At 40.6% G+C, this 25,358-nt stretch overlaps 1 protein-coding gene across 4 annotated transcripts in view; it reads left to right on the top strand.

Annotated features, from left to right (window-relative positions):
* Positions 1–20,765, top strand: part of LOC6045001 (NADP-dependent malic enzyme) — a 31,493-nt gene extending 10,728 nt beyond the window's left edge. For 2 of the 4 annotated variants that reach the window (XM_038249515.1, XM_038249522.1), the window contains 3 exons: positions 8,651–8,942; positions 18,520–19,660; positions 19,721–20,765. In XM_038249515.1, coding sequence (XP_038105443.1) covers positions 8,651–8,942; positions 18,520–19,660; positions 19,721–20,256 — 1,969 coding nt within the window. In that variant the 3' untranslated portion in view covers positions 20,257–20,765. Of the gene's footprint in view, positions 1–1,396; positions 1,626–8,650; positions 8,943–18,519; positions 19,661–19,720 lie in introns of those variants that run through there. The other 2 variants (XM_001862390.2, XM_038249519.1) reach the window with 2 other exon arrangements.
* Positions 20,766–25,358: the final 4,593 nt, after the last annotated feature.

The following is a 25,358-nucleotide window of genomic DNA, read 5'->3' as shown; positions in this document are numbered from 1 at the left end:
CACATTTTTACACATAACTTTTGAACTACTTATCGAAACTTTGAAAAATTAATAGTGCAGTATGGGACTCCGGTTTGGTTATGTATCCGATTCCTTGCGAACGGCGATGCTTTGGCGAGGACTTATTGAACTTATACCCGTCGACGTGCCTTCCTCAGCAAGTTCCATCCACACAGCAAAAAATGTCTGTGTAAAATCGCATGCAAAAGCATGCACATCACCTTTGTTAGAAAAAGCATGTAATATTGTATGAGAAAACGTGTACACAAAAAGCATGTACCGAAGAAAAAAATCAGGTCTGCTCACCCCAAAAATAACATCAATCCGGCGAGCGCCATATTCAGATTACCAAGTCCACGCCCCAACCCACTCGGCTATCTCGCCGCTATGAAAATAGTCGCACACATTATTAGAGGTAAAATTAAAGTTTTTTTCTGACACAAAAGATGTACCTCTTTTTAGATGTAATTTTACCATGATTTTTTTGTACTGTGCAACCATCCTTACAATTCAAGTTTAATTTTGCTGCTGGTGTGCAAGCTTTTTCGAAAATAATTCAGTGCATGAAAACACATTTTTTTAGTTAAATTATCAACAAGTGCACGGCACTGTCAGTTTTCCAGCACATTTTCCACTTTTGCTCTAAAGAGTCACAAACTGGTAGCCCCATATTTTTGCTGGGCCACTTTTTCCCATGTTTGCTTTTTTTTCAACATAAAAAACGGAAATCGATCAATAAACGGTACATTCAACGCAATTCTCGTACGATTGTACATCACTCATCCACTGGCCTCCTTTTCATTGTTGCTTACTCACAACTCACGTGATAATTACATAAAATTCTGCGAGTAGACAACACACTTCTGCACTACGAGCCTCCATTCTCATTATCGCAGCATTGACTATCTCCTCACTTCCATGCGTTCATCACCGCTAGAACACGATCCTCAACGACGCCTCGTACGACAGCCGCGTGCTCGATCGGATTCTGCTGAAGCAACTTTCCCCTGATCATTCTTACCGGTTTGAAGTGGATCGCTTCTGGGATCCCATTTTACGTCGTTAGCCATTTGAACCCGACAAGGACTTGGACGTGACGTCCTCAAAATAAAAACAGAATTGATCTTGACAGTGAATCGGGGGCACATGTTTCGATACGTCACACTTTTTTCCCGCACTTTGTACAAGAGACACCCTTGGGGAAACCTTAAGGAGTTGTCGGTTGTACGCCTCGTGTGTCGATCGATCGGTGATCACGCTGAGGATCCTTATCAAACGTATGGGGCAGGCAGACGGAAACAGAAGGTTATATGGCGTCTCGCTGGATTACGACACGACGGGACTTATCAATCAGCTGTTCCTGGGGAAAGGTTCAATTTATAACCGGGCTGCAGTTAGAATCCCATTTCAGTTGGCATCGAGCAGTGAGTTCGTTAAGAGGTGCCTTGAAAGCATCCGGAATATATTCTCCAATATTTGGAGTGAGAAAGTTACGTTGATCGTACACTTTAAGTGAACTGTTGATCAGTTTGAACAATTGTGTTGTGTTATTAAGTGTAAAAAAGTTTAACAAGTCACAAAATGTCTACCAGAGTTTACGGTTACCCAACCATCAATATACCAAAGTAAGTCGATGTTTGCAAATGTTAAAAGTGCAAGTCATTCTCACTAACAATAAAAAAAACTCAGCCAAAACTGAACGAAACGTTTAATACGAAAGTGACTTTACAAAGTGGTGTGTTTTTTGCAGCAATTGTTATGAAATTCAGTGTTCAGAAGAAGCCGACCAAGACTGGGTGATACACAGACAGGGAAACCTGATGAAAATGAGCGGTCACGGCTGGATTAACACTCATTAAGTGAAGAGCGCGCGCGCAAAGTCGTTGTTTCTAACCGGCTGACGTGACACGATTTGAACGTTGCAAACTAGTTGGTGGGTTCTTTGCAAGTGCGCATCGTGCAACGGCTTAAATGTTGAAACAGTTGTTTTTTTTTTTGTTGTTAGCATGAACTGAACTATAAATTAATTTAAATGAGAAAAATAAGCATAAGCATAGGTGCCCACCCGCAGTTGCTACTCCGTTATTGACCAGGACCTCCAGAAGTTACATCCACGAGCCGTGGAAGATGAGTGGGTGCTATCTTTCCTCGCTTCGCAACTTCTCAAAGGCCCTATCATGCTGATCAATACCGGCGCCGGCCACGACCAGTGGTAGAGTCACGGGGAAGTGGATGGGAATGTTAGTCCGATACTTGAGTGATAGAGACCGCCCAATCGACTGCTTCTCCGACAAAGTATCACATGAGTTTTGAGGGGGTTAGTAGATGGGTATGAGGTCAGGATTCACGAGTGGCAGTGATGTGACCATGAGCATTTTGTTTATCGGTTGAAAATTTTAAATCTTAGGCAGCCGGCTGCGGAAAGATAAATAATTGATTATTTAAAAAAGTTTTTAAATCGAACGCGTGCCAACCGAGCAGTAGTGCTATGGGCTGGACTTATCAGTATATTTTTTACTGTTCATACGACAACGCGAGTAAATTTCAAAAACAGTAAATAAAAGACGCGTTACTTTTTATAAAATGGAAAGCTTGATGAGCTTACACTAAAACTGGCAGTTGGAATAAATTATTAGATCAACAAATTTGAACGAAAAGAAAAGAGGACACCGCGTAAACGATTGTGATGAAATTAAGACAATAACTTAAACAAACTAAACCGGCGGCGTGCCTTCCGATCAACGATGATAAAAGAAGGACTTGTAAAAATAAACCGATTCTATACAAATGTCTTTTGCACCGTGAAAATTTAATACATTATTTGAAAAAATTATGCACAATTTACCCGACGCCGTGCCTTCTGATCAACGATGATATAGGAAGGGCTTTTAAAATCACAAAACAATTAATGTAATCTTAAAGCACAAAAAAAATCTCTGATTAAAAAAAATGTCGCCCGAAACACGAATAGTCCTGCAAGGCGTGCGCACTGCCCCACCAACAATAATCGACTCAATTCGAAGAACCTGGAAAATAAGTTGATAAACATTAAACGAACTCATTCATACAAACGCTTACATACCACCTATGACACCAGTAAAACCCAAAATACTTTCTTACCTAAATACTTTTGAATACATTTAAGAAATATCATATCACAAAAACATCGGTTTATTATGACACATTCAAAAGGAATGCTGTTTAATGAATGAATTTTAGCATAGTTTAAATTAATTAAAATTTTCATAAATATTACACACTCAGATTTTTTTGCCGAATTTCGGCAGAATTCTGCCGAATCAGAACAACTTATCGCTCGGCAGAAAAATATGCCGAATCTCGGCAAAATGTGAGTCATCATACCGATTACTCGGTGAAAAATGACAGTTAATTTGCCGAAGTTCGGCATTTTTCTGTTCTGTATTCGGCAGAATTCTGCCGAGCTCGAAAACCAAAAATGAGTGTGTATCTGATCGATCAACATTTACCGAACGTAAAGTTGTAAGTCTTCTAAGATCTTGGCTGTTGAAAACGGCACTGTGCCGACCAACGTTTTAAATGCAAGCATTTTAAAGAAAAAGAGAAAAAAAAAACAAACAAAAAAATACAAAGGCGTAATAAATTACGCTCAATTTAAATTGCTACCCAATTTTGAGATTATTCTCCGCAATCTGTAGAAATGACCCCACACCCTCCCCCCAACTGCGTTACGTAATAAAAGAACGCTACCTTGCTAACTATCATGCATCCGTCATCCATACATTCACACATCTCCTACAGTCACACATCCTTCTCTCTCTCTCTCTGTCTCTTTCTCTCTCTCTCTCTCTCTCTCTCTCTCTCTCTCTCTCTCTCTCTTAAACTATCTCGATCCTAACCTCCCCTAACTTCTTCACCCTATTTTGAATCTCACTCTCTCAGGCACTCACTCAAGACACTCACAAATAAGCCGACGGCTTGGAACAAACTCACCAACTATCACTGCACGCTCCTCGTCGTCTTCGACTGTATTGGTGCGTTCTGACCGTGGGTTGGCACACAGTCGGGTTGAAACGCTGTTCAGTCTTGTCCTGTTGCTGTTGGCCACAGAACCCGCTCGCATACACTCAGCCTGGCCACAAATCCTCTATTCACTCCCTTTCCTCATGCACCGATCACGCGTCTCGCCACCATTGAGTCAGTAGCGACTACACAACTAAAAATATTATTTACACACCAAGGGTTAATTTTTCTCACAAAGTAGTCGCCTTTCCGCCCGATCGATGCCGCCTGCTCCTCTCCGGGCGACGGAAGAGCGTTGAACCGGCACCAGCATTTTCTGGTCAATCTACACCTATACACCACTGAAAGCCAGCCACACCACCAAACCTGCCCTCCTCAAACCCCCCACACTGCACACACTCACGACACCTTTGCAAGATGCGTGCGTCGAACAAGCTGGTCATCGGCGAACCAAACAGCTCACACACACACACACACACACAAACCCACAACACGAACACAATCAAGATCTTGCTGAACCAACACTACACCACGAGGCTCTCCCTCTCTTAGAAAGATAGCTCTCGGGAGATGCTTGGTGTAAAAAAACATGGCCGTCCACATAAATTATTTTTTCCCGGAATTAAAACGCTTCGATTTCACATGAATTTCACGAATTCCGTTCGAAACTGCTCTGAACCGCACGAATGAGCACACCGCACGTCACGTAACAACAATTTTAAACCGAAATTTCACGTTTTTCACTCTGAAAACCAGCTCTTAACACGAGCAACCAATTAATTTAAATGAGAAAAATACATTTAAAATGTATCATACCTGCGTAACCTAATAATAATTGCCACAGAATATTTTTATTTAAGATTAGATTAGATTCTATCGCCTATTATAAATTTGAATTGAAAATTAATTGAAATTTCAGGAATTATAACTGTAAATATTGAAGAAAACGATCACTGCGCATTTTCGATTGAATGATCTTTTCAAAAAATCAAACAGTTAGAGACACAAAGTTATTACAACATGGATTTTAAAGAAATTTTGGGAAAACCAATCGAGTAAGATCTCTTCTGAACTATTTAAAGATATTTTTTGAATATAATTTTAAATAATAAATATTATTTATTTGTTTTCGAATCAAAATACAAAACAATCATTTTAATTAGAAAAAATTACATATTAAATATGAAAACTTTAGATTCGTGTTTTAAAATTCAGTTCGAAATGCAATATAAATCGATAATATTATAAATAAAACCATTTTCTTAACAAATATCAGACAAAATTATGACTTTTTAACAATTTTAGGTGAAATTTATGAGTATTTTGTTGAAAAGCTTGTAAACTTGGACATTTATTTTTTCCTAAAATTTATATCATCAATCTTAGTGATGGTACATTTGACGTAAAATTAAAATTTGTAAAATAGTCGAATATGATTCGAAATATTTGCTATCGCTACCCTCTACTGCCCAAATTTTTTTTCGGAGATTTTATTTTTTCCCGTTTTGAGGAGGTCATTTTGAGCAGCTTTTGTATTACGAAAAACTTCACTTCCTTTGTTTTATGTTTTCTCTAGTTTTATTTTGAAGTATTTTAATTTGAATTTATCTTGTTTAGTTTATGTTTGTTTTTGGTAGTATTTGGCCTACTCTACCATCTATTATCATTACATTTTGCCTAACTATTTTTTTCATGTTTTACAGTCACTTTTTCATATTTTGCCTTTCTTACTAAAGAAAGGTATACACCCAAAACTGGCAGCGCTAGTCCGAGAAAATGATGGTCTCGAGTCGAGAGAATAGTGGTACCGTCAGTGGGGGTGACTATGGGTCAAAAAACGATACACCTCTCGTAATTACTTTATAACAAAAACAATTTAAATAACATCGAAAATTTTCCAACGTAGATTTGTTCTTAGATAGTTTACTAACATTTTCGCAAAATATGGTGGATTTTGATGAACACTACCTAAAATGCCAATAGTTTGAAAATTGACCCAATCTCACCCCTTAGAGGGGGTGACATTGGGTCAAATGAAACTAAAATGATGCTCAAATACAACGATATGGTAAAAACAAGTCATCCAACTGTGTTTCTAGTTCGAGGGAATCGTATTGACATGCTACAATGTTTGAAGTGGAGATTTTCAAACATTTGGGTAGTTTTTGAGCAATCCCAACAAAATTTTTAGAAAAATGATTTTTCAAGAGGTCGTTTTTGGCCAAAAACGTACCTCAACTTTAGACAGCTGTCAAAATAACAGGATTTGCTCTTGGAACGAGATTTTTTCAGCGAAGTCATCTTAAGATGTCCCATACACAACCCTTTTAACAGAATTCAGTTTAATTGAGAAGAATCTGAGAAATGGTTAAATCCGTAAAAAATCACTTTGACCCAATCTCACCCCCCAGACCCAATGTCACCCCCACTGACGGTACCATTCAAGGACGAAGAGAACACAGCTCGAGATGGGCGATAGAACTATTCTCTCGAGGTTCATTTGCAAAAAAAGTTCATCCGTCAAACAAAAACCAAAAGTGTCGACAACGGGAATCGAACCAGAGACCTTTGATAAACCAATCCAATGACTTAGCTGCCTCGGCCACCACAGCTTGGTGACCAAGGAGAAGTCAGAAGTCGAAGTATGACACTTGTTGGAGATTTATTGATTTAACTAACAAATGAACTCATTTGTTATGATGGTGTGAGTTGGTACCATTATTCTATCGATTTTGGCACTGAGCCCTCAATAAATTTTGAGAGAACGATTATCTCGACTCTGAATTTTGGGTGTAGGGTTTGCTTTTTTCTAGTTTTTCACATTTTCTGCTATAGAATGGCACCATTATCATTTAAACTGTAAAAAATGCGTAGATGCATAGTCTGGAACAAAAATTACATTTTTTCAAACATTGGCAAACCCTAGTAACATTTTTAAACTTACAGGTTTTATCAGGGTTCTGGAAACCCTCATACGGCCTAAATAGGCTTTTATGACCTACTTAAAACCTAAAATGTTACTAGGGAAGTCACATAAAACAAGTCAAACTTCCAACTATAAAACATTCAAAAAATTAAGAGTTGCCTGTTACAGTACCAAATCCTTTTTCTCAATATTTCATTACCGTCATGTTGATCGCCAGCTTGAATTTAAAATTTTCAAATCCCATTAGGGGCCAAACACCCTTAACGGAGCACATCAACCAGAGGTTTTGCATCAAGATTTTTGTATCTTCAGACATTTTAGTATCTTCAAAACTGCGGGACCTATCATATCATTTTTTATTCATTTCCTAAAGTACTATTTAACAATTTTCACAATCAGGGTGTTACAAGATTGGGTACGTAAGTTTGACAATTTTGGAATAAGAAGACAACAACTTCCTTGGTTGCTGTGCACCCTTAAACAAATTTAGTTCAAATTGCTAGATATTCATCAAATTTAATTCATAATTGCTAGATTTTCATCATAAAATTATACTGTATTAATCTTATTATCCAACCTCAACACGTGGGCAATCAGCGCGCTGTGTGTCATAGCGTGTGTCAACGCAAAACCCAAACAGATGTACACGATTATGATTGAGCAAAGCAAAAAGTTTATTCACCAATACCAAACACAAATTCGCACTCTCTCGCGATCTCGCACGAGGTGGCGTGATATGATGCGATCGAAACATATGCTCAGAGACGCAAAAATGCATTCTTTTGAATTGTAATTTTCTGTTTGCAACGAACTTTGTTCAATATTATGAGTTGCTTTGTCCAAAACGCCAAACTGTTTTAAATTGTTAAGTTTTTGGCAAACTAATTAAGTGCAATGAGTTACATGTTACACGGCCAACTCTTTTCATTTCACATGCTGACATGTTTGTCCTTCCTGTCCAAGTTCTTTGAACTCCTCAACTCCAGAGCCAGCTGGCGTCATTCACGACATGACGATGCAAAAAAAATCAACACTATTTCCAAACAGTGACGAAAGTTCAATATCAACTGATAAAATCAACCCGGACGGACAACAATCAGCAAGTCACACAATTCAATGGCATGGCTCTCCCACTCTCTCTGTTTCTTTATCTCTCTCATGAATTCAAACTCACGAACACAACTAGTTCTTCAATGAATCATTCAAGAGAGTGCAGTTTTGATATCTAACGTGGGTTCAGGAGTGTGCGTGACTTCGTTCACAAAACATATGATTTGCGGGGCTTACATTTCCAAAGGGCCTAAACAAGCGGTTTGTTCGATGGTTGCGGAGTTTGTCACAGCCGACTACAACAAACTTCCACATATTGATATGTCCGGAATGCGCAAACAATGATGCGCAGTAGGCTGCCTTCTCTCTGTACATCTCCGTGATAACAGATTGGGGGTGTGTAACCCGAATGGTGTTGTTTCATTCACTCCAATGCGGGTTTTGAAAGAAAATGTGAACAAACAAATGACGTTCACAACATATGACATAAATGGTTCTGTGATATAACCGAGGGGCACTTTTTCGACCGACGTTGACCAGTGCGAACGGATACTTAGTCCGCTGGACCAGTTTCATAGTGAAATCTCGAATTAGGGACCAGAATTAACCCTCCGAAATGTTGTCACGCTACAACCAACTAATTCGCTACTCGATTCCTCTGCAATCTTTCAGTGGTAGATACCAGCCTGAGAGCGTCGTCAGTGGAAAAACTCACACCACAGCAGGCGGCGGCGGCCAGTACCGAAACGGTCACCGTGCCGCTCCGAACTCGGCAGTCTGTAGCGAACTGTCAAGCGGCAAGGAAGCAACCCTCCTGAACAACAAATCTCCGGCAACGGGTACTCCCAACTACAGCACCATGGCAAGTAGCGATCGTCTCGGCCAGTGGCCCGCGGAATCCGACGGCGAAGTGGCCGGAGAGGTGACCGGATTCGCACGACTCCGCAACGGACGCTTCAATAAGGTGAGTGGCAAAGTTCCTTTCCTTTCCCTACTTGGGTGCTGACCGTGGCCACCGAACCATTACGAAATCGATCGGGTTCCTTTTTTGTGAGGAAGACTGCGGAACCCCCGTTTTATTGACCGGAAAATTCCACCCCATCCGCACTCAAACAAAAAAAAAGTGTACAGTCATTCCCGTCCAATCGATAGTGTCAACTCATTAGCATTTCAATCAGGCACCTCTAGATTCCCCTTTAAACCATTAGAATAGATTTGTATAAAATATGTTCTTTTCGGGTTGGCCTCCCCTTGACCTTGTCCTACTTCGAAGGTTGAATCGCGGCCTACTGAGTCGCGTTCCTCGCCCAGAATCGACCCAAAACCAAATATCGCAATATTTCAGCTCAATTAAACTCGGTTGCGACAAAAACGAAAACATTTCATCAATCGACTCCACTCAGCTGCTGCAGTTTTTGATTTTTCGTCATGTTTTCTCGACGCTTCGCGTCTTTCACGCCAAATTCACGAATCAAAAAGGTTTTTCCACCACATTTTCATTGTGTGCCTCTTTCTCCGCTCCGTACTTGCGCAAATCGATTCAAGAGAGCTGCCTGTCAGTCGGGTAGATTTGTTTTGTTGTATTTGAGCTTGGGAGTTTACACACCGCCACAGCGTTCATTCTGACGATTTCTGTTTTGATATCTCGTCTAGCACACATGGTATAAAAGTTCCGCGACTGTGTCTTCTGCGTGTGAATAACATGTTACAGCAACGAGTGTCGTCGTTCAAATGTTTGTAAACTAAATGCCACGATCGGGAAAGTTGTCCATTAAGTTGGGCCCCGAATTTGACCGAAATAATGCTAATGGAAAGGCGCAATGACCGAACTGCTAAGGGGTCACCAACGTCAAGAGCTGAGACAGACATAACAGTGTAAAATTCAAAATTTTGAATGAGTAAACTGGGCAAAACGGGGCTATAAATTTGAAAATCGTTACACACATTTTATTATTCTGAGTCTGTTCTTACGTAAAACCAACAAAGAAAATCATTTTTTTTAAACTTAAACATAGCTTAAATATCTGTTCCCATCATCGTGTCCCAATTCGTCTAAAATCGTTTTTTTTTATCGCGGCAAATCAGGATTAAGTTTTTAAGAGAAAAGTAATGCTGGGAGCACTTGCCGGTCTAATCTAGTCCGTATGTAAAACAGCAAACCAAGAAAAAAGCAAGGCAAATTTGTTCCGCCCTTTAGGCTACGTGTTAGGATTTCACGAAAAGGTGAAATTTTCTGCGGTTTCCTGGAATAAACTACTAAATTTTATTGATTTTTTTCTGATAGTTCACATGATTCAGAACCAAACTGCATCATTAACCCAAAACTACAAATATTTGAAAATGTCTAATTTTCAAGGGAAGGTGTACAATACGGCCCATGTTCCCATATGCAAAAACAGCAAGCTAAGAAAAACGCATTTGAAGTTTGTCCCACACATAAGGCTAGGTGTTGCTCACCAAAAAAAAATAACTGGAACCCCTCCTGATTTCTAGAACAAAGCACCATCAACTGTGGTTAATCGGGACATATGGGGCGAATTGGGACAGCAGTTTTAACCATGTTCGAGCACAACATCTTGATTTTTCTTATTGGCTTTGATTAGAACAGACTCAGACCAACAAAATGTGTACATCCGCTTCCAGAATTTAAAAGCTTTAAGTGCTCTGAAAACTGCTTTCCCTATTCAGACTGTAGTCCCGATTCGCCCCAGATGACGGTACTGGATGTTGGAAGCTTTTCTGAAAGAGCTCACGATTCTCAACCAAACTGCATAAATAACTCAAAAGCGATGAAAATGCATATCAGACATAAAGGCAGAATACCACCCTAATGAAATTCTATAACTGTAAAACAATTGGTTTTTCATCAAAACAATTGGTTTTTTATCAATTGTTTTACATCAATATGTAGCTGTATCCTATCCCTCGTTTGGTCCAGATCAAAATTCAGCAAAAACCCGACATGTGGGATGAAACGGAGAATTGGGACAACTGTTTTAGCCTTGTTACTGCACAATATTTGGATATTTTTGATTAGTTTCGCAAAGAACAGACACAACAACAAAAATAGTGCATCGTTTTCCAAATTTCAGACAGCAGTACTGATATTGGTGAACATAAATAAGACAGAAACAATTATGCAACAAAAACGTTTTCTCAATTAAAAAACTCATAGCTTATCGCCCAACTTTCGAAATGAGTTAGCAAAGAATAAAAAAATGCCTTATACATTATGACAGTTATGCTACAGCCAAAATTGGCAAAATATCAATTAATTCATGACACTTTTTTTCCTAAATATGTATAGGTCTTTTTCCGGTCTGTGGTCCCAAAATTCAAAATTTGTTGTAAAAATACCTTTAAAGGATTTATTTCATTGATACTACATAAGTTTGGCCCCATGACTTTTGGGAAAAAAATGGAAAAGGGGGAGAGGGAGGGGTTGGTAAAAACTTGAAATAATATTGAAATGGCACAATCCTCCTTTAACATTCCAACGCCCAAGGCTCAATAAAAGTTGGAACGGTAACTTCAACTCGCTGGATCTCGGGCATAACTCAACCAAACGGGATGATTCTTTTTTTTTCAGTGATTTGTTAAGATGTCTAGATGATCCTAAAACTTTGCAGAGCTCAATTTGAAACATCGTAACAGATTCCAATAGAAAAACTTTTCAAAATAAATGCTGAACAGTTCATCATTGAAATGGATGCTGAAAAGTTGAACTTTTAATAATTCTTTTCAAAATTACAATTCCTTACAATTCCTTTCAAAAAGTGTTTTCCAAAATTGCAAAAAAAAAGTTGTATGGAACTCGTTGCAAAACTTGATTTTTTCAGCACTCGTTGTATTTATTCAACTCGGTGAACCTCGTTGGATAAATGTACGACGCGTGCTGAAAAAATCTTCTTTCTGTAACTTGTTGCATAAACTACTGTTTTAACTAAAAAAAAAACTCGTATGACACAGAATAAAAAAAATCCGGTCTGTGCCGTATTTTACCTCCTCAGACGCCTCCTTGGATTCTGTTCTTATAAATAATCACAAAAAATGAACCTCAGTAAATGATCGGATGATACACGAAACTTACGTTTATAAGTCTGGCCTAATGTTTTAAAGAAAATTGTGGAGTTATATAGTTTTGCCAAACTTAAAAAACCATTTAAACATGTTTTTATGTTCAACTTATACATCAAGTCTATCAAGCACTGCTCAATTCCTTTCTAAAAATTTGCTCAGCTGTTTTCGGCCTGAAATTTACCTGTTCCTTTTCCCCCCTTAGCAACTATTTTTAAGCAAGATTGGGACAGACACAATCTCATTGGGGCGTAGAACCGTACTGTAGTTTGCTTCTTTTTTTATTGAGGTGTGCAACATAAGGGGAATGGAACCCCAAAATAAAGTGTGAATAACCCAAATCAAACAACTCGCAAATGGATTCAAAGGTGTCAAACGGAACATAAAACGAAAGAGGCTTTTCAAGTTGTGACTTCATCAATTGAGAATAACCCGAGCGATTATTCACTTTACGGGCACGACGGGGCACTTTCATTCAAAACGGATTAAGTTTCCCACGCCAAGTCCTTGCAGCTAACAAGGCGCTAATGGCTCAATCACTGCGTATTCGGTTCAATGGCGGCCACACAGCAGATACTGTGCAGTCCGAAAAATAACACTCGGAAATTATTAAATCCCACGACAGAGAGCGATTATTATCATAATTGGATTACCGCACTCATACACATTAACTAATCGAAGTAGAACGTTCTAAGGTCAAACTAAGCACCCGGGCACTAATCAAAATTCTTAGCTATGTGCCTGTTTGAAAATGTACTAAGGGTTTTGAGAGAGCAAAAAACACTCTTTTCATTTGGTAGTCTAATTCTATTCTAATTGATTCAAATTAAGCGCTGCACCTTTGAAAAAAAAAACGGAGAACTTTAAATTTGATTAAAAGTCGGTTCGAACTGCTTCGAGCATCTCAGGGGACACCAGTGTGAACTAGTCATAAAAAATGCTGCTTTAATTGGATAACCTGTATTAATCTTGGCAGCACAGGTGCGCTGACGAACGACACTGACTGTGCTTGTTTGCATGCTTATATATGCATAATAAGGGCAAGTACTGAAAGCTGCGTGGTTAGTTCCTGCCTTAGGCGCAGCGATTACGGGCCAGCCCGGCCGACTAACGTGACGCATTAATGGTTATGGTTAATAAATTAATCGAGATTAACTTGAAGCTGATGGGACCAACCAGGCGCAATTTATCGCTTAATCTGGGCTGAGAGTTATAGAATTTAAACGTGGAAAGAATGTTTAAATTCGTGTTTGTTTTGTTTGATTAGCTATTTTTTATCATTTTGAATGTTATTTGCTGGATGAAATATGCCTTAATAGGTTGAATTAAAAAAGCACTTATCATCGCCATATGGAGATTTTGATGCTCAAATAAAGCTCCAAAAATACAATTTAGGCCATAAACTTACCAGCAACAACACCACCTCGAGTAAGCACGCAAAGTGATGCCATTTACTGGCCAGAAAGAACAAATTTAATGCACCTTTGATCATAATTTCTGTTTTGCGAGACCATTTCTCATCATTTTGTTTGCACACACATCCACACGCAAGATGGGAGCTTAACCGCTTAACGAAAGTCGCCATCAATATCTTTTCACTTGCACTAACGTTTTCATAGCGCTTGAAATATGAAATTGCTTCCAACTACCGGCAACGTGTTCTTTTGCATGAAAAATAATCTCGAAACATGTAATTAATTTGCAAGCGCTTTCAAAAAAACAATCGCGCCAAGTCACTTGACGTTTATACCTATTCAAATCGAAGGCTAAAGAAAACCGAGCGAGAGGCAAAGGCAACTAAAGAACAAAGGGTGGCCACCAACACCACCAGCCGCGCCTGATGAAGTGAGCCAGTGATGCCAGGAAACTTTCTCTATAAATGCCACATTTCGTGAATGTTCGCTTAAAATTTCGTCACAAATGGCAGCACTAGGCAGAGCGCTGGAAGAAAAAACAACTCAGTCGAAAATAGAAATGTTGCTCTCCTGGTTGGTGTACAGTAGTTGTTCGGTAATTGGGCGTTGTTTAACTGGGCTGCTTTTTAACTGGCGCAGTTAAAAAGCAGACAAACGTCAAAAAACTAAAACAAATCGAAATGACCGAGGGGTTCATGGATGCAAAAACATGTTCAATAAATAAAAAATATCAATCTTTTATTTAATTTCAAGTATTAATTATTGAAATATAAAAAGTAAGCATTGTAAATAAATTTGAGTAACTTTTATTTTTTATATTTCGTCTGGAAAATATTATGCATTGTTGGTACCTCGTAATTTTTCGTTCAGCCCAGTTAGCGAGCAGCATTCGGTGACTGGGCTACGTTCTCAGCCCAGTTTCAGAACAAGTACTGTACTTGGTTTTAGTAAATTTCATGGAACACTCCAGATTATCCATTGAGCTTAAAATGCGTATATTTCCCCTACATCCTCAGTAGACTGACATGAGTAAAATATCAGGGATCCATCTGTACCAGGCCTACTGTGTAAAGATAACGCAAAGATGATTCGTTAAATTGGTTCGAGTTTGAGCACAAATGTTCAAATAGCAATACATTTTTGAAGTTACAGGTAGGAAAAAAACGCAACTAAAAACAAAACCATGTTCCAAAATTCACAAAATCTCAATTATAACAAACAATCTCTGCACCACCAAAACCCCTTCGTCATCGTGAATTGCATCCAATTGTGCACAAATCAGTTGAGGTAACCGCGCGCCAGACATGGTGTTCGCAAACTGCGGCCAAGGTCACCCAACTGATCTCCCGGCCCGGCCGTAACGGTACCAAACTCTCACTCGATCGCCGGCGTGCCGAATTATTTATGATATCACGTGTGCGTTCGTGTGTTTCGTAGTGGCTGCGACGGCGGCAGCTAATAAGATCAATCCACTTGAAACATATCCACCAGCTGTCTGGGGTTGGTGCCTCAAGACGCGATCGCGTGGTCATGCGCCAACGCCAAAGGGTCGTGCCAGAGAGCGCGTGTGCGCTTTTTTTTCCCGCGCGCACCCAAGCTCTCAAGATCACTTAGAGGTCGAAGCCGTTGCGATGCGTTGCCTGCGTATGTCCAGTTGAATTTCGTAAAAAGAAGCAAAATTGAAACAATTGGTGGGACTGTGATGCGAATGGGATGATTATCGTCGTGTTCACCATCACGCCGCCGGAAGGACAAAGTGACCCCGAAATTGAATCATTGCCAGTGTCATTGTTCGTTGAATGAGATAAGATAAACCTGTTCGGTTATGGATGTTCAAATTGATGCTGATGGGAAGATGCTTACTCGAAGAAAACAGCTGATTTTAGCTAATCTCAAATATATTCAGTATATCTGTGCTATCAGTTCGTACACACGGTAACAACAAACACCCCGACATGACACTCACTGGTGTTTGATAAGCCGTGTGACGTGATATTTAATGAATGTACCAGAAGGCATCAAACACAGATGCTCGTCATGTGGTGTGATTTGCTGTCAATAATTGCATCAGATAGATGAAATCGATCCTTTCCAATTGTAGCTCGGGGTTCGAGCACACAAAGACCTCTGCCTCCGAAACGACAAATAAGCACTTATCGTATCGTTTATATTTGCATTCTCAAGCATTGGTGTTCAAGAGTTTAATTATGATAATGGGATGGGATACGGCACTTCAGGTGTAGCGGTTTATTGCTGTGCAGAAGAACTATTTTTGGAAAAAGTAAACGGTTCCTGTTTAAAAAATTGCGATTCCTCCAGAGGGAAATTTTATGATGGCCAGAAAAAGGACAAAATAACCCTCCGCTTGCATTTTGAAGCATCCAAATTTATCCACTACAGCCCGATTACGAGTCTCTACACGAAGAAAAAAGAGTTCCCAAAATCGTGAACAAGTGTTCATGAAAATGGAAACCTCGAACAAAGTGTTCAGTCCCATGGTACGATTTTGAAAAACGTACCATGAAATTTGTTCACGATTTTGGGAACTCGTTTTTCTTCGTGTAGTCTGAAATTTTAAATTTTCAAATTCCCCAAGCAAAACATTCTGACCCACGTACGGTACAGAAATTCTCAGAAAAAAAAATAAAAGAAGAAGAAAGAAGAAAAAGTAAAAAAAAATAAAAAGAAATTAAAAAAATAAAAAAAAAGAAAGAAAATACATACACTATTCCATTTACAATACTGTCAATTGCGTCAAATTTTGTGCATTTTCTTATTTTATTTTCTTATTCTTTCGGACGTCGTTCAAAAACACTCTACTTGAGAAACTTAGTATGATCGTAGTAGCTATTTGTAACAGGAATGAGTTAAATAATATAGAATTTTTAAAATTGGCAACACTTTTCCTACTAAAATATATATAACTTTCCTAAAAATGGATGAAATATCATTCTCTTTTCTGTAAAATGGTTCTTCGTATTGTTTGCAACAATGCAACTACATTAGTTTTTTTTTCATTTAGACATGACAGTTTATTTACTAGAGCAAATTGAACATATTTTTTAAAGAAATAACACTATTTTACACCTCCTGATGACTCTGGGGCTCAAGTTATGGATCGGTCAAGATGTGCTGTGTCAGGAATATATTATGGGCACTAGAAATTGAAATCTTGACGAAAATTAACATCTCTGTCCTGAGTTACACCCTGATTTTAGACGCATTTTTGGGGAAATATATCGTTTTTTTAACTGCAAATTTCACTGCAGTTTTCACCGATATAATATTTTGGGAATTGATTTTTCTGACTCAGAATAGTCCCTCCAACAAACGTCCAGAAGGAATTTCCGAGGTGCATGCAAGTTGCATAATAACCCCCTACTTACCCACCGTGTATCACAATAGTAGTTTATGCAACAAGTTGCAAAAAGAGGTGTTTTTCAGCACGAGTCGGATAAATACGAAGAGTGTTGAAAAAATCAAGTTTTGCAACGAGTTCCATACAACATTTTTTGCAATTCCAAAAAACACACACTGAGTGAAATTGTATGTCAAATTTTCATTTTTTTTGTCAATAAATCGTTTAAATCAAAAAAATGTTGAAAAGTTTTACTTTTCGAAACAAGTGCTGAAAAGTTCAACTTTTCAGCACCTATTTGAGTGCTGAAAGTAGAACTTTTCAGCATTTATTTTGAAAAGTGTTGCTATTCGATTCTGTTATTTTTGGTATAGAAAAGTAGGCTATTTCGTCGTTCAAGAGTGACAGGAAAAGTAAGTAGTTTCACGACGGAATTGCAAAAACGAAATGTTGACCCTTGAAACGAAATTCTGACAAATTAATAACATTGTATTCAAAATATTAATGAGATTCTTAATTACGTAGCTATTTTGCTTTTTTTTTTTTTTTTTTTTTTCTTTCTTCAAATATAATCTGAGTCAGTTGATTCTACTAAATCATACCACCCGACTGAAGTTTCCTCGAGTAGTTTTTGGAGATTCCCAAGCGTGTCAATCCGCTGTTGTTGTTGCCAACCGCGATAGCGATAGCTTACACCAACTCTTGAACTGTGTTGTGTGGAGTGCTGACACAACTTCCGATGACGCCGGCAGACACGATGATCTCGCATTTGCGTAATTGTCCTCGCGAGCCACGCACGCCACCACGCCAGGTGTGAGCAAACCTTGTACCTAAGGTGATCAAGTGAATGATCATCAAACAAAAACACAACCGTCGTCACATTTGGACAAAAGTGAGATTCTAATGAGATGCTTAACATCCTGTATGGATCAATACGACGAGGGTCGATTTGAATGTGATTTTGCAACAGTTGTCTCGGCGCTTTTGACAGTAAATTTTTACGACTTCCTTTCGCCCGATAACGAAGATATAGTCATTACACGATCACGCTTCTGTGAGGCAGACATTTCAAACCCAACTCCCCAATCACTATAATCAGATTAAGCACCGGTGCGACACCAACGGCAGCTACGACGGATGACCCAACCGCAGTAGGCTAATAGTGCATCCATGGCACACTGCGCGGTGAGGTGTCGCCGCGTTCGTCCGTCCATGTGGTAATTGATTGCGTGTCGAGTTAATTGATTTATAATTTGATTGCGCTTGATTAGTGGCTCATTAACCGCGCACTGTGGTGATTAACAGTTTGTGAGTCCCAACCTTCGCACCGTGTCAGTTGTCGGTCGGAGCGATCTGGGTGGTCCACCCAGTAAGGTCTGTAATCATACCAAAAGTGTCACCGGAGGGCAGGACTACTCTAGATGGGTAGTAATTAGGCGCTGTCAGCTGCAAAACTAGAACCAATGCATATTTCATAATGGGCGAAATTCCATCCAAAACAAAAGACATTCCATGATTCGTCATCAACCTGTTTGGTCATGGTCACGGTCAGCAAGCGCTCCACTTGCGCTTTCCTTTTGCCCTCCCATCAACAACTCGTCTCAAGACGACCAGATTTGCTTTCGATCGCAGCAACCGTAGTATTGCATAACTGCTTCACCACCATTTCTTTCTGTTTATCTTTTGCGCAGGGTCTTGCGTTTTCGATCGAAGAGCGCCAAGCTTTGGGAATCCATGGCTTGCTGCCAGCCATTGTCCGCAGTGAAGAGGAACAGGTTCAGCATTGTCTGACTTTGCTGAATCGATACGAGAATGACCTGGACAAGTACATCTACCTGGTTGGGCTGATGGACCGTAACGAGCGGTTGTTCTACAAGGTGCTCGGATCGGACATTGGCAACATGATGCCGCTGGTCTACACGCCGACCGTGGGACTGGCCTGCCAGAAGTTCAGCATGATCTACCAGCAGCCGAAGGGCATGTACATCACGATCAACGACAAGGGCCACGTGTACGACGTGCTGAAGAACTGGCCCGAGAAGGACGTGCGCGCCATTTGCGTGACCGACGGTGAACGTATCCTGGGATTGGGAGATTTGGGCGCCAACGGCATGGGGATCCCGGTAGGAAAGCTGGCTCTTTACACGGCCCTGGCAGGAATCAAGCCGCATCAGTGCTTGCCGGTCACGCTGGACGTGGGAACCAACACTCAGAGCATTCTGGACGATCCGCTGTACGTGGGTCTGCGCCACAAGCGCATCACCGGTGACGCGTACGACGAGTTTATCGATGAGTTCATGGAGGCTGCCGTCCGTCGGTTCGGCCGCAATTGCCTGATCCAGTTCGAGGACTTTGGCAACTCGAACGCGTTCCGCTTCTTGGACAAATATCGGGACAACTACTGTACTTTTAACGACGATATTCAGGGCACTGCATCGGTCGCCGTTGCAGGTCTGTTTGCTTCGCTGCGGGTCACCAAGACCAAGCTTAGCGAGAACAAGGTCGTGTTCCAGGGTGCCGGCGAGGCCGCACTCGGAATTGCTGAACTGTGCGTGATGGCCATGCGCAAGGAAGGCATCAGCGAGCAGGAAGCTCGCCAGCGAATCTGGCTTGTTGATAGCAAGGGTAATGTCATCTTTGTTCTTGTCGTGTACTTCATAAGCTTACAAGGTTGTTTATTTCCCGCAGGTTTGATCGTCAAGGACCGCCCGAAGGGTGGAATTTCCGGCCACAAGCACCGCTTCGCGCACGAGCACGCCCCCATCGATACGCTGGCCGAGGCGGTCAAGGAGCTGAAGCCGACGGTCATCATCGGAGCCGCTGCCATTGCAGGTACGATAACGAGGTTGACTGAACTTACGTTGATCTAATGACACTTGCCCTTCCTCGCAGGTGCCTTCACCCCCGAAATCATCCGCTCGATGGCCGAGTTCAACGAGCGCCCCATCATCTTTGCCCTGTCGAACCCAACCAGCAAGGCCGAATGTACCGCCGAGCAGGCGTACGAGCACACCGACGGACGGTGCGTGTTCGCGTCCGGTTCCCCCTTCCCGCCCGTCACCTACAAGGGCAAGACGTACCACCCGGGCCAGGGCAACAACTCGTACATCTTCCCGGGTGTGGCGCTCGGAGTGATCTGCGCCGGGGCGGCCACCATCCCCGAGGAGATGTTCCTCATTTCGGCCCAACGGTTGGCCGAGATCGTCACCGACGAGGACCTGGAACGGGGCAGCCTCTACCCGCCGCTCGAGCTCATCCAGGACTGCTCGATTAAGATTGCCGTCCGCGTCATGGAGTACGCGTACGCGAACGGACTGGCCTGCACCAAGCCGGAACCGAGCGACAAGGAAGCGTTTATCCGCGCGCAAATGTACGACCTGGGCTACAAGTCGGCCCTGCCCGCTATCTACCCGTGGCCCAAGCTGTAAAGCGCGATGAGAACCCCTCATCAAATGTATATTTTTTGTTCATTTCGTACGTTCTTCGTATTTGCTTAGCAAGATAAAATCACGCGGGTTTTTCGTTTCTAATTAGGCTCAATTATTTCAAAAAACTAAACTAAACGATGATGTGTACATTATTTTGCTGTTTTGTTTTATACTGTTTAGTTGTTTATTTAAGTTGAAGTGATTTCGAGCAACCACGCTCACTATTTGTTTTCCATCTATGTTGTGTATTATTGTCCTTGCTTATTTACAAACAAACAACGTAAAAAACTCATCATTTGTGTATGTACCTTCCGGTGCGCGTCACTTTCATGCAACACACAAAATACTTTTTAACAAAAATTGTAATTTATTCGAACCACCACAATATATAAATAACTAATAAGTCAATGTTGATACATAAATGGTAAGATATCTGATCAACAGTTAGCTGATTTATGGTACTACAAAAATATATGAATATATGTGTAAGTGGCTATCAAGTTGGTAAATCGACGCCTTATTATTTCTTACAATAACTATGAAAGAATTTCCAAAAGAACTCAAGTAGCTATTGCACTACAGCAATGCCTGAAATTGTTTGTACACACGTCAGCCTGCATGCATTTTGCCTTGTTTGTGAGTTTGGCAAACTGTCAAACACGAAAAAGTGCGAGTTTGTTTGTTTGCAGTTGTGTAATAGCTCCATCAAACTAATTTTTTTCTGTTCTATTCCGGACGTAAGAAATAAACACATCTCCAAAATTTCTTCGATACGTCGTTGCTTTATCACTTGACAAGAACTCCTTTGCTTCCACTTTGTAAGGTTATCAAGTGGTGACATGCACAACTTCTAACCTAAACTACAGTCGCTCACTTTTTAGGGAATGTCATTCACGTATTTCGTTCTATCTGTCTTATCGGTTTGTGTAGAAACTTTTCAACTCTGCTGCCGGAGGATCTTCATCTAAACGAACCGCGGTTGCGTAGCTGGAGCTGATTGCTGTGTTTTTACGTTCTCCGGAGAGCATCGCGTTCCATCCTGTCTTCTTTGTGCTGACAAAGTGTTCAGCTCCGCTCCCGAGACAAAGGCGAACAAGCTATGCGAGCTCAATAATTGTTTGCCTCAATGTTGCTGAAGGTGCACGGTAGAAACACTTGGTTCCACCAGAAACCCTTATACTTTGTTTTCTTTCCATACTTTTTGGTTGACTCTACTGCCAACGGATTTTCGTTTAAAGGAGCGCGAATTTATTCTTCGGAGTTGCGTGAGAGAAGCCTAGGTATTTAAAAACGTAGGTTTTATAGAAAACCTAGATGTATGGGTATGATAAGATCGGAAATTTTATTGACTTTCCGATGCCACATAGGTTGACTTGTGAATCGTGGACCGGTTCGGATGCCGGCGGATTTTCCGACGACGTAATTCCGGGTTGGTACGAAATTCCAACGAAAAGTCTATTCTATCGATACAAAGACCCCCAAAACGGTGTTATACCCACTCCAAAATGTTTACTTAGTAATTCTATGGTAATATATTGACATTTAGTTGAATTAAAAGTTTGCAAAATAAAGTTTAGATACGTTTTATATAGAATTTCCAGAGTTTTTATAAACTGTTATACTAAGTAGTTAGTGATTTTTATATTCAATCCAAATTATATATTTTATCAGTCAAGGGTGCCTATTTGGAGTTGGGAGATTGGATTTATGGTGATTTGTCAAAAAATTACATTATTTATGTTAATTTTTTAAAAGGAGTACAAAGCACCTTTTTTGATTTCTGTAATAGTTTTTGTCATATAACTTTTTATAGAAATCATCTTTTCATGAGCATTTTGTAGCCAAATTTTTCGGCATGAGTTTCTGAACAAAACGTAGTACTAGGTTTCTGTCAAACTTTAAATTGGTTACAAGTTTCATCACAAAATGTGCATAGTGCCCAAGGTGTGTAAATACTTTTTTTACATAAATACTGTATGCAAAAACCTTCTCCACCCCGCTTACCTACTGTGGTTAGTGTCCAGGATAAAAGTTATCATCGTTAAAGCAAAGCTTTCGGGTGTGTGTCTAAGACAGCTTTTTTTTTCTGCTGTAGTTTGAGGTGGGCACATTTGTCGTAGAAATCGTTGCACTCTGCTATATCTGCACATCAAATATGTGCACACTGAAAATCCTACACCTTCTCCTCCCCACCCGCCTATAAAGCTGTGAGAATAACTGAGCTTTTATATAACTTTGAACACTTTAGAACGGTTTCAAACAAGAGAGTGTGCCTTGGATAGAATTCTATATTTCCTGCTTTAGTTTGAGATGTGCAAATTGTTGAGAAGCTTTTTACAACTTTCACGATTATTTCAAAATCTCTGAAATCCGCAATCAAATCTATAGCTTTTTTCAAAGATCCTATAATCTATTGTGTTTCATATGTTAATATTGCAAATTTTGCTCCTAATTCGACAAATTTTGCTTCCTAATACCAGTAAATACTCGAACCTCAAATATGCACACCTCTTCTCCACCCCGCATGCCTACTATGGTGAGTGTCTAGGATAAAAGCTATCATCGATTTGAAGCAAAGCTTTCGGGTATGTGTCTTAGACAGTTTTTTTTTTCTGCTGTAGTTTGAGGTGTGCACATTTGTCAAGAGCTTTATTGCAGATTGCAGCGATTTTTAGACAATCGTGCAAGTTGTGGAAAGCTCTCCATCAAAGTGCACACCTCAAACTACAGCAGAAAAAAACTATCTAAGACAAACACCCTAGTTTGAAACAGTTCTAAAGATGTGCGGTCGAAAGCATCAAAGCTCAGTCGAGACACGCACCACTATAGGCGAGCGGGGGGGAGAAGGGGTATGATTTTCAGTGTGCAAATATTTTGTGTGCAGTTATGATTTGCAAGGGTGGAGAATTTGGTGCAAAGTGTGCAATACTGACCTTTACAAAAAAGTTTGTATTTTTTCAAGTTTTGCATTGCCGGATTGCGGACCAGCGGAAGATTCGGAATTCTCATCAGATGTTTCGAAAAATTTTATCAGTATCAGATTTCCAGATTTCGTTGGAATGCTCTTTTGAATACCATTCTAAAAATGTATTACATGACGGGTTTTCTTACAAAAACAACAATTTTTACAATCTTTCAAACTTTAGTCAAAGTAGTTTTTTAGCATAACTTTCGAAGTACTTAACTAAGCTTTATTATTTTCAAAAGTGACTTATGGGACCCACACATATACATTTGCTCAAGAAGTTTATTTTTCAAGTGATTTTATAGCCTTTCCCCAGTAAGGTTTTAAATTTGAAGGCCACGTGGTTTATGCCTGTGACATATCAAACTGATATGTTAATTTGTCCTCCGGATCATTCACACAGTAAAAAAATGTCAGAAAAAGGTTTAATTTTACCTCTAATAATATGTAAATTGACATCTGGTAGACGCTTGGGAAAATATCTGTAATCCCAAAAAAAATATCAAACCGGCGATAGTTAGGGGAATTATACCCTTTTTCAGCCTATTTCTATTATCGGCCTATCAGCACTTTGTTCCTGAATTACGGCTTTCAAAAGTGTTTTTGACTTTTCCAAAGTTATAAATAGCTCGAATTAAAGTGAGCAAGCAACTCTCCATTGTTGAAATATCTGTAAATGTTGATTTAATAGCGGAAAACGGCAAAGTGATGAGAATTGGTCGAACGGCTTAGAGTGATTAATATGGGTATATTTCCCCTATGTCTAGCTTACTAAGTCCGCACCCTAACTCGCACGGCCAACTCGTCGCTGTGAAAACTGAACGATCAAAGCCGATATACGTATTTGTATATGCAGTAAATACAGTATACAATGTACGGAACACAGAGCTACATTGGCTTCGATCGTCGCTTGATCCAAGTGAAATGCATCGTCACATGCCATTCTGTGGGTGAACTCATAAAAGGAAGAACTTACCAAGAAACTTGCCGACCAGGACGTCATTGGCGTCCACCGCCCCAGGCGCAAAGGAGGCAATTCAGTCACCATGGTAATGACCTTCCGGGGGAATGGTTGTTCCCAACGCTCTATGTTTCGGCTGCGACATGTGTAAGTAGGCGCCTATGCCATGCTGCCGGTGCTTCGGGTATGGCCAAGCGGAAATGCATTTACGATCCAGGGGAACGATATGTGCCTTACCTGGGCATATAAGCAGGTGCCTTTGCAATGCTACCGCTGCTTTGGGTATGGCAAAACGGAGATGCGTGTATGACGGAACCTTCCTGACAATGTTCAGGAAAAAGGGCAACCAAAGCGACCCCGGGGGAGGGTTTTCCCCCAACGACCGTACCGCGCCGGCATGGTTAGACTCCAGAGATCAAAATGGATATCTGGCCATTTTACTGATGGTCCCTGCGAACCTCGATCACAAGCTCCCGACATCTTTGCGAGGTCAGTGAAGAAGTAGGTCGGGTCGATCGCCGCTGCATACCGAGATAAGGAAGGGGGGCCAAACGGAGATGCGTTTATGACAGAACCTTCCATAGGAACGGTTGTTGAAAAGAAAGGTTGGCCACGATATGTGTCCTACCCGGGCATATGAGCAGGCGCCTATGCATGGCAAAATGGAAACGCGTCTACGATTTAACCTTCCGGGGAAACGGTTGTTCCAAGCGCTCTACATTTCGGCTGCGACATGTGTCCTACCCTGGCATATAAGTAGGTGCAATGCTATCGCTGCTTCGGGTATGGCCAGACGAAGGCGCGGTTTACGGCAGAAGCAGAGCAGAATGTCGCAGGCGCCCGCGGTAACAAACTGAAGGAAAAAAGCCGTATGAAGTGAATTATCTGCTAGAAGTACTTGATCTTCCCGTCTGTGTTAGGGAATCGCTCGTTTTGTTAGGTGTTAGGGAAACCCGATTTTTTGCGTTACGTAATAAAAAAACGCTCGCAAACAAGTCACCCAGTCGAGACACGCACCACTCTATGCGAGCGGGGGAGGTTGAGAAGAAGTTTTCCCTTCAGTATGCAAATATTTGGTGCGAAGTTACAAGCTACAAGCTTTTTGGAATAACTTTGGGCGTAATCCGTTTAGCGAAGCATTCAACGCGAAAAGCTTTGAAAAACTACACAATTTTT

This window comes from Culex quinquefasciatus, chromosome 1 (genome assembly GCF_015732765.1).
Source record: "Culex quinquefasciatus strain JHB chromosome 1, VPISU_Cqui_1.0_pri_paternal, whole genome shotgun sequence".
NCBI lineage: Eukaryota > Metazoa > Arthropoda > Insecta > Diptera > Culicidae > Culex > Culex quinquefasciatus.
This window is presented reverse-complemented; position numbering and strand designations above follow the sequence as displayed.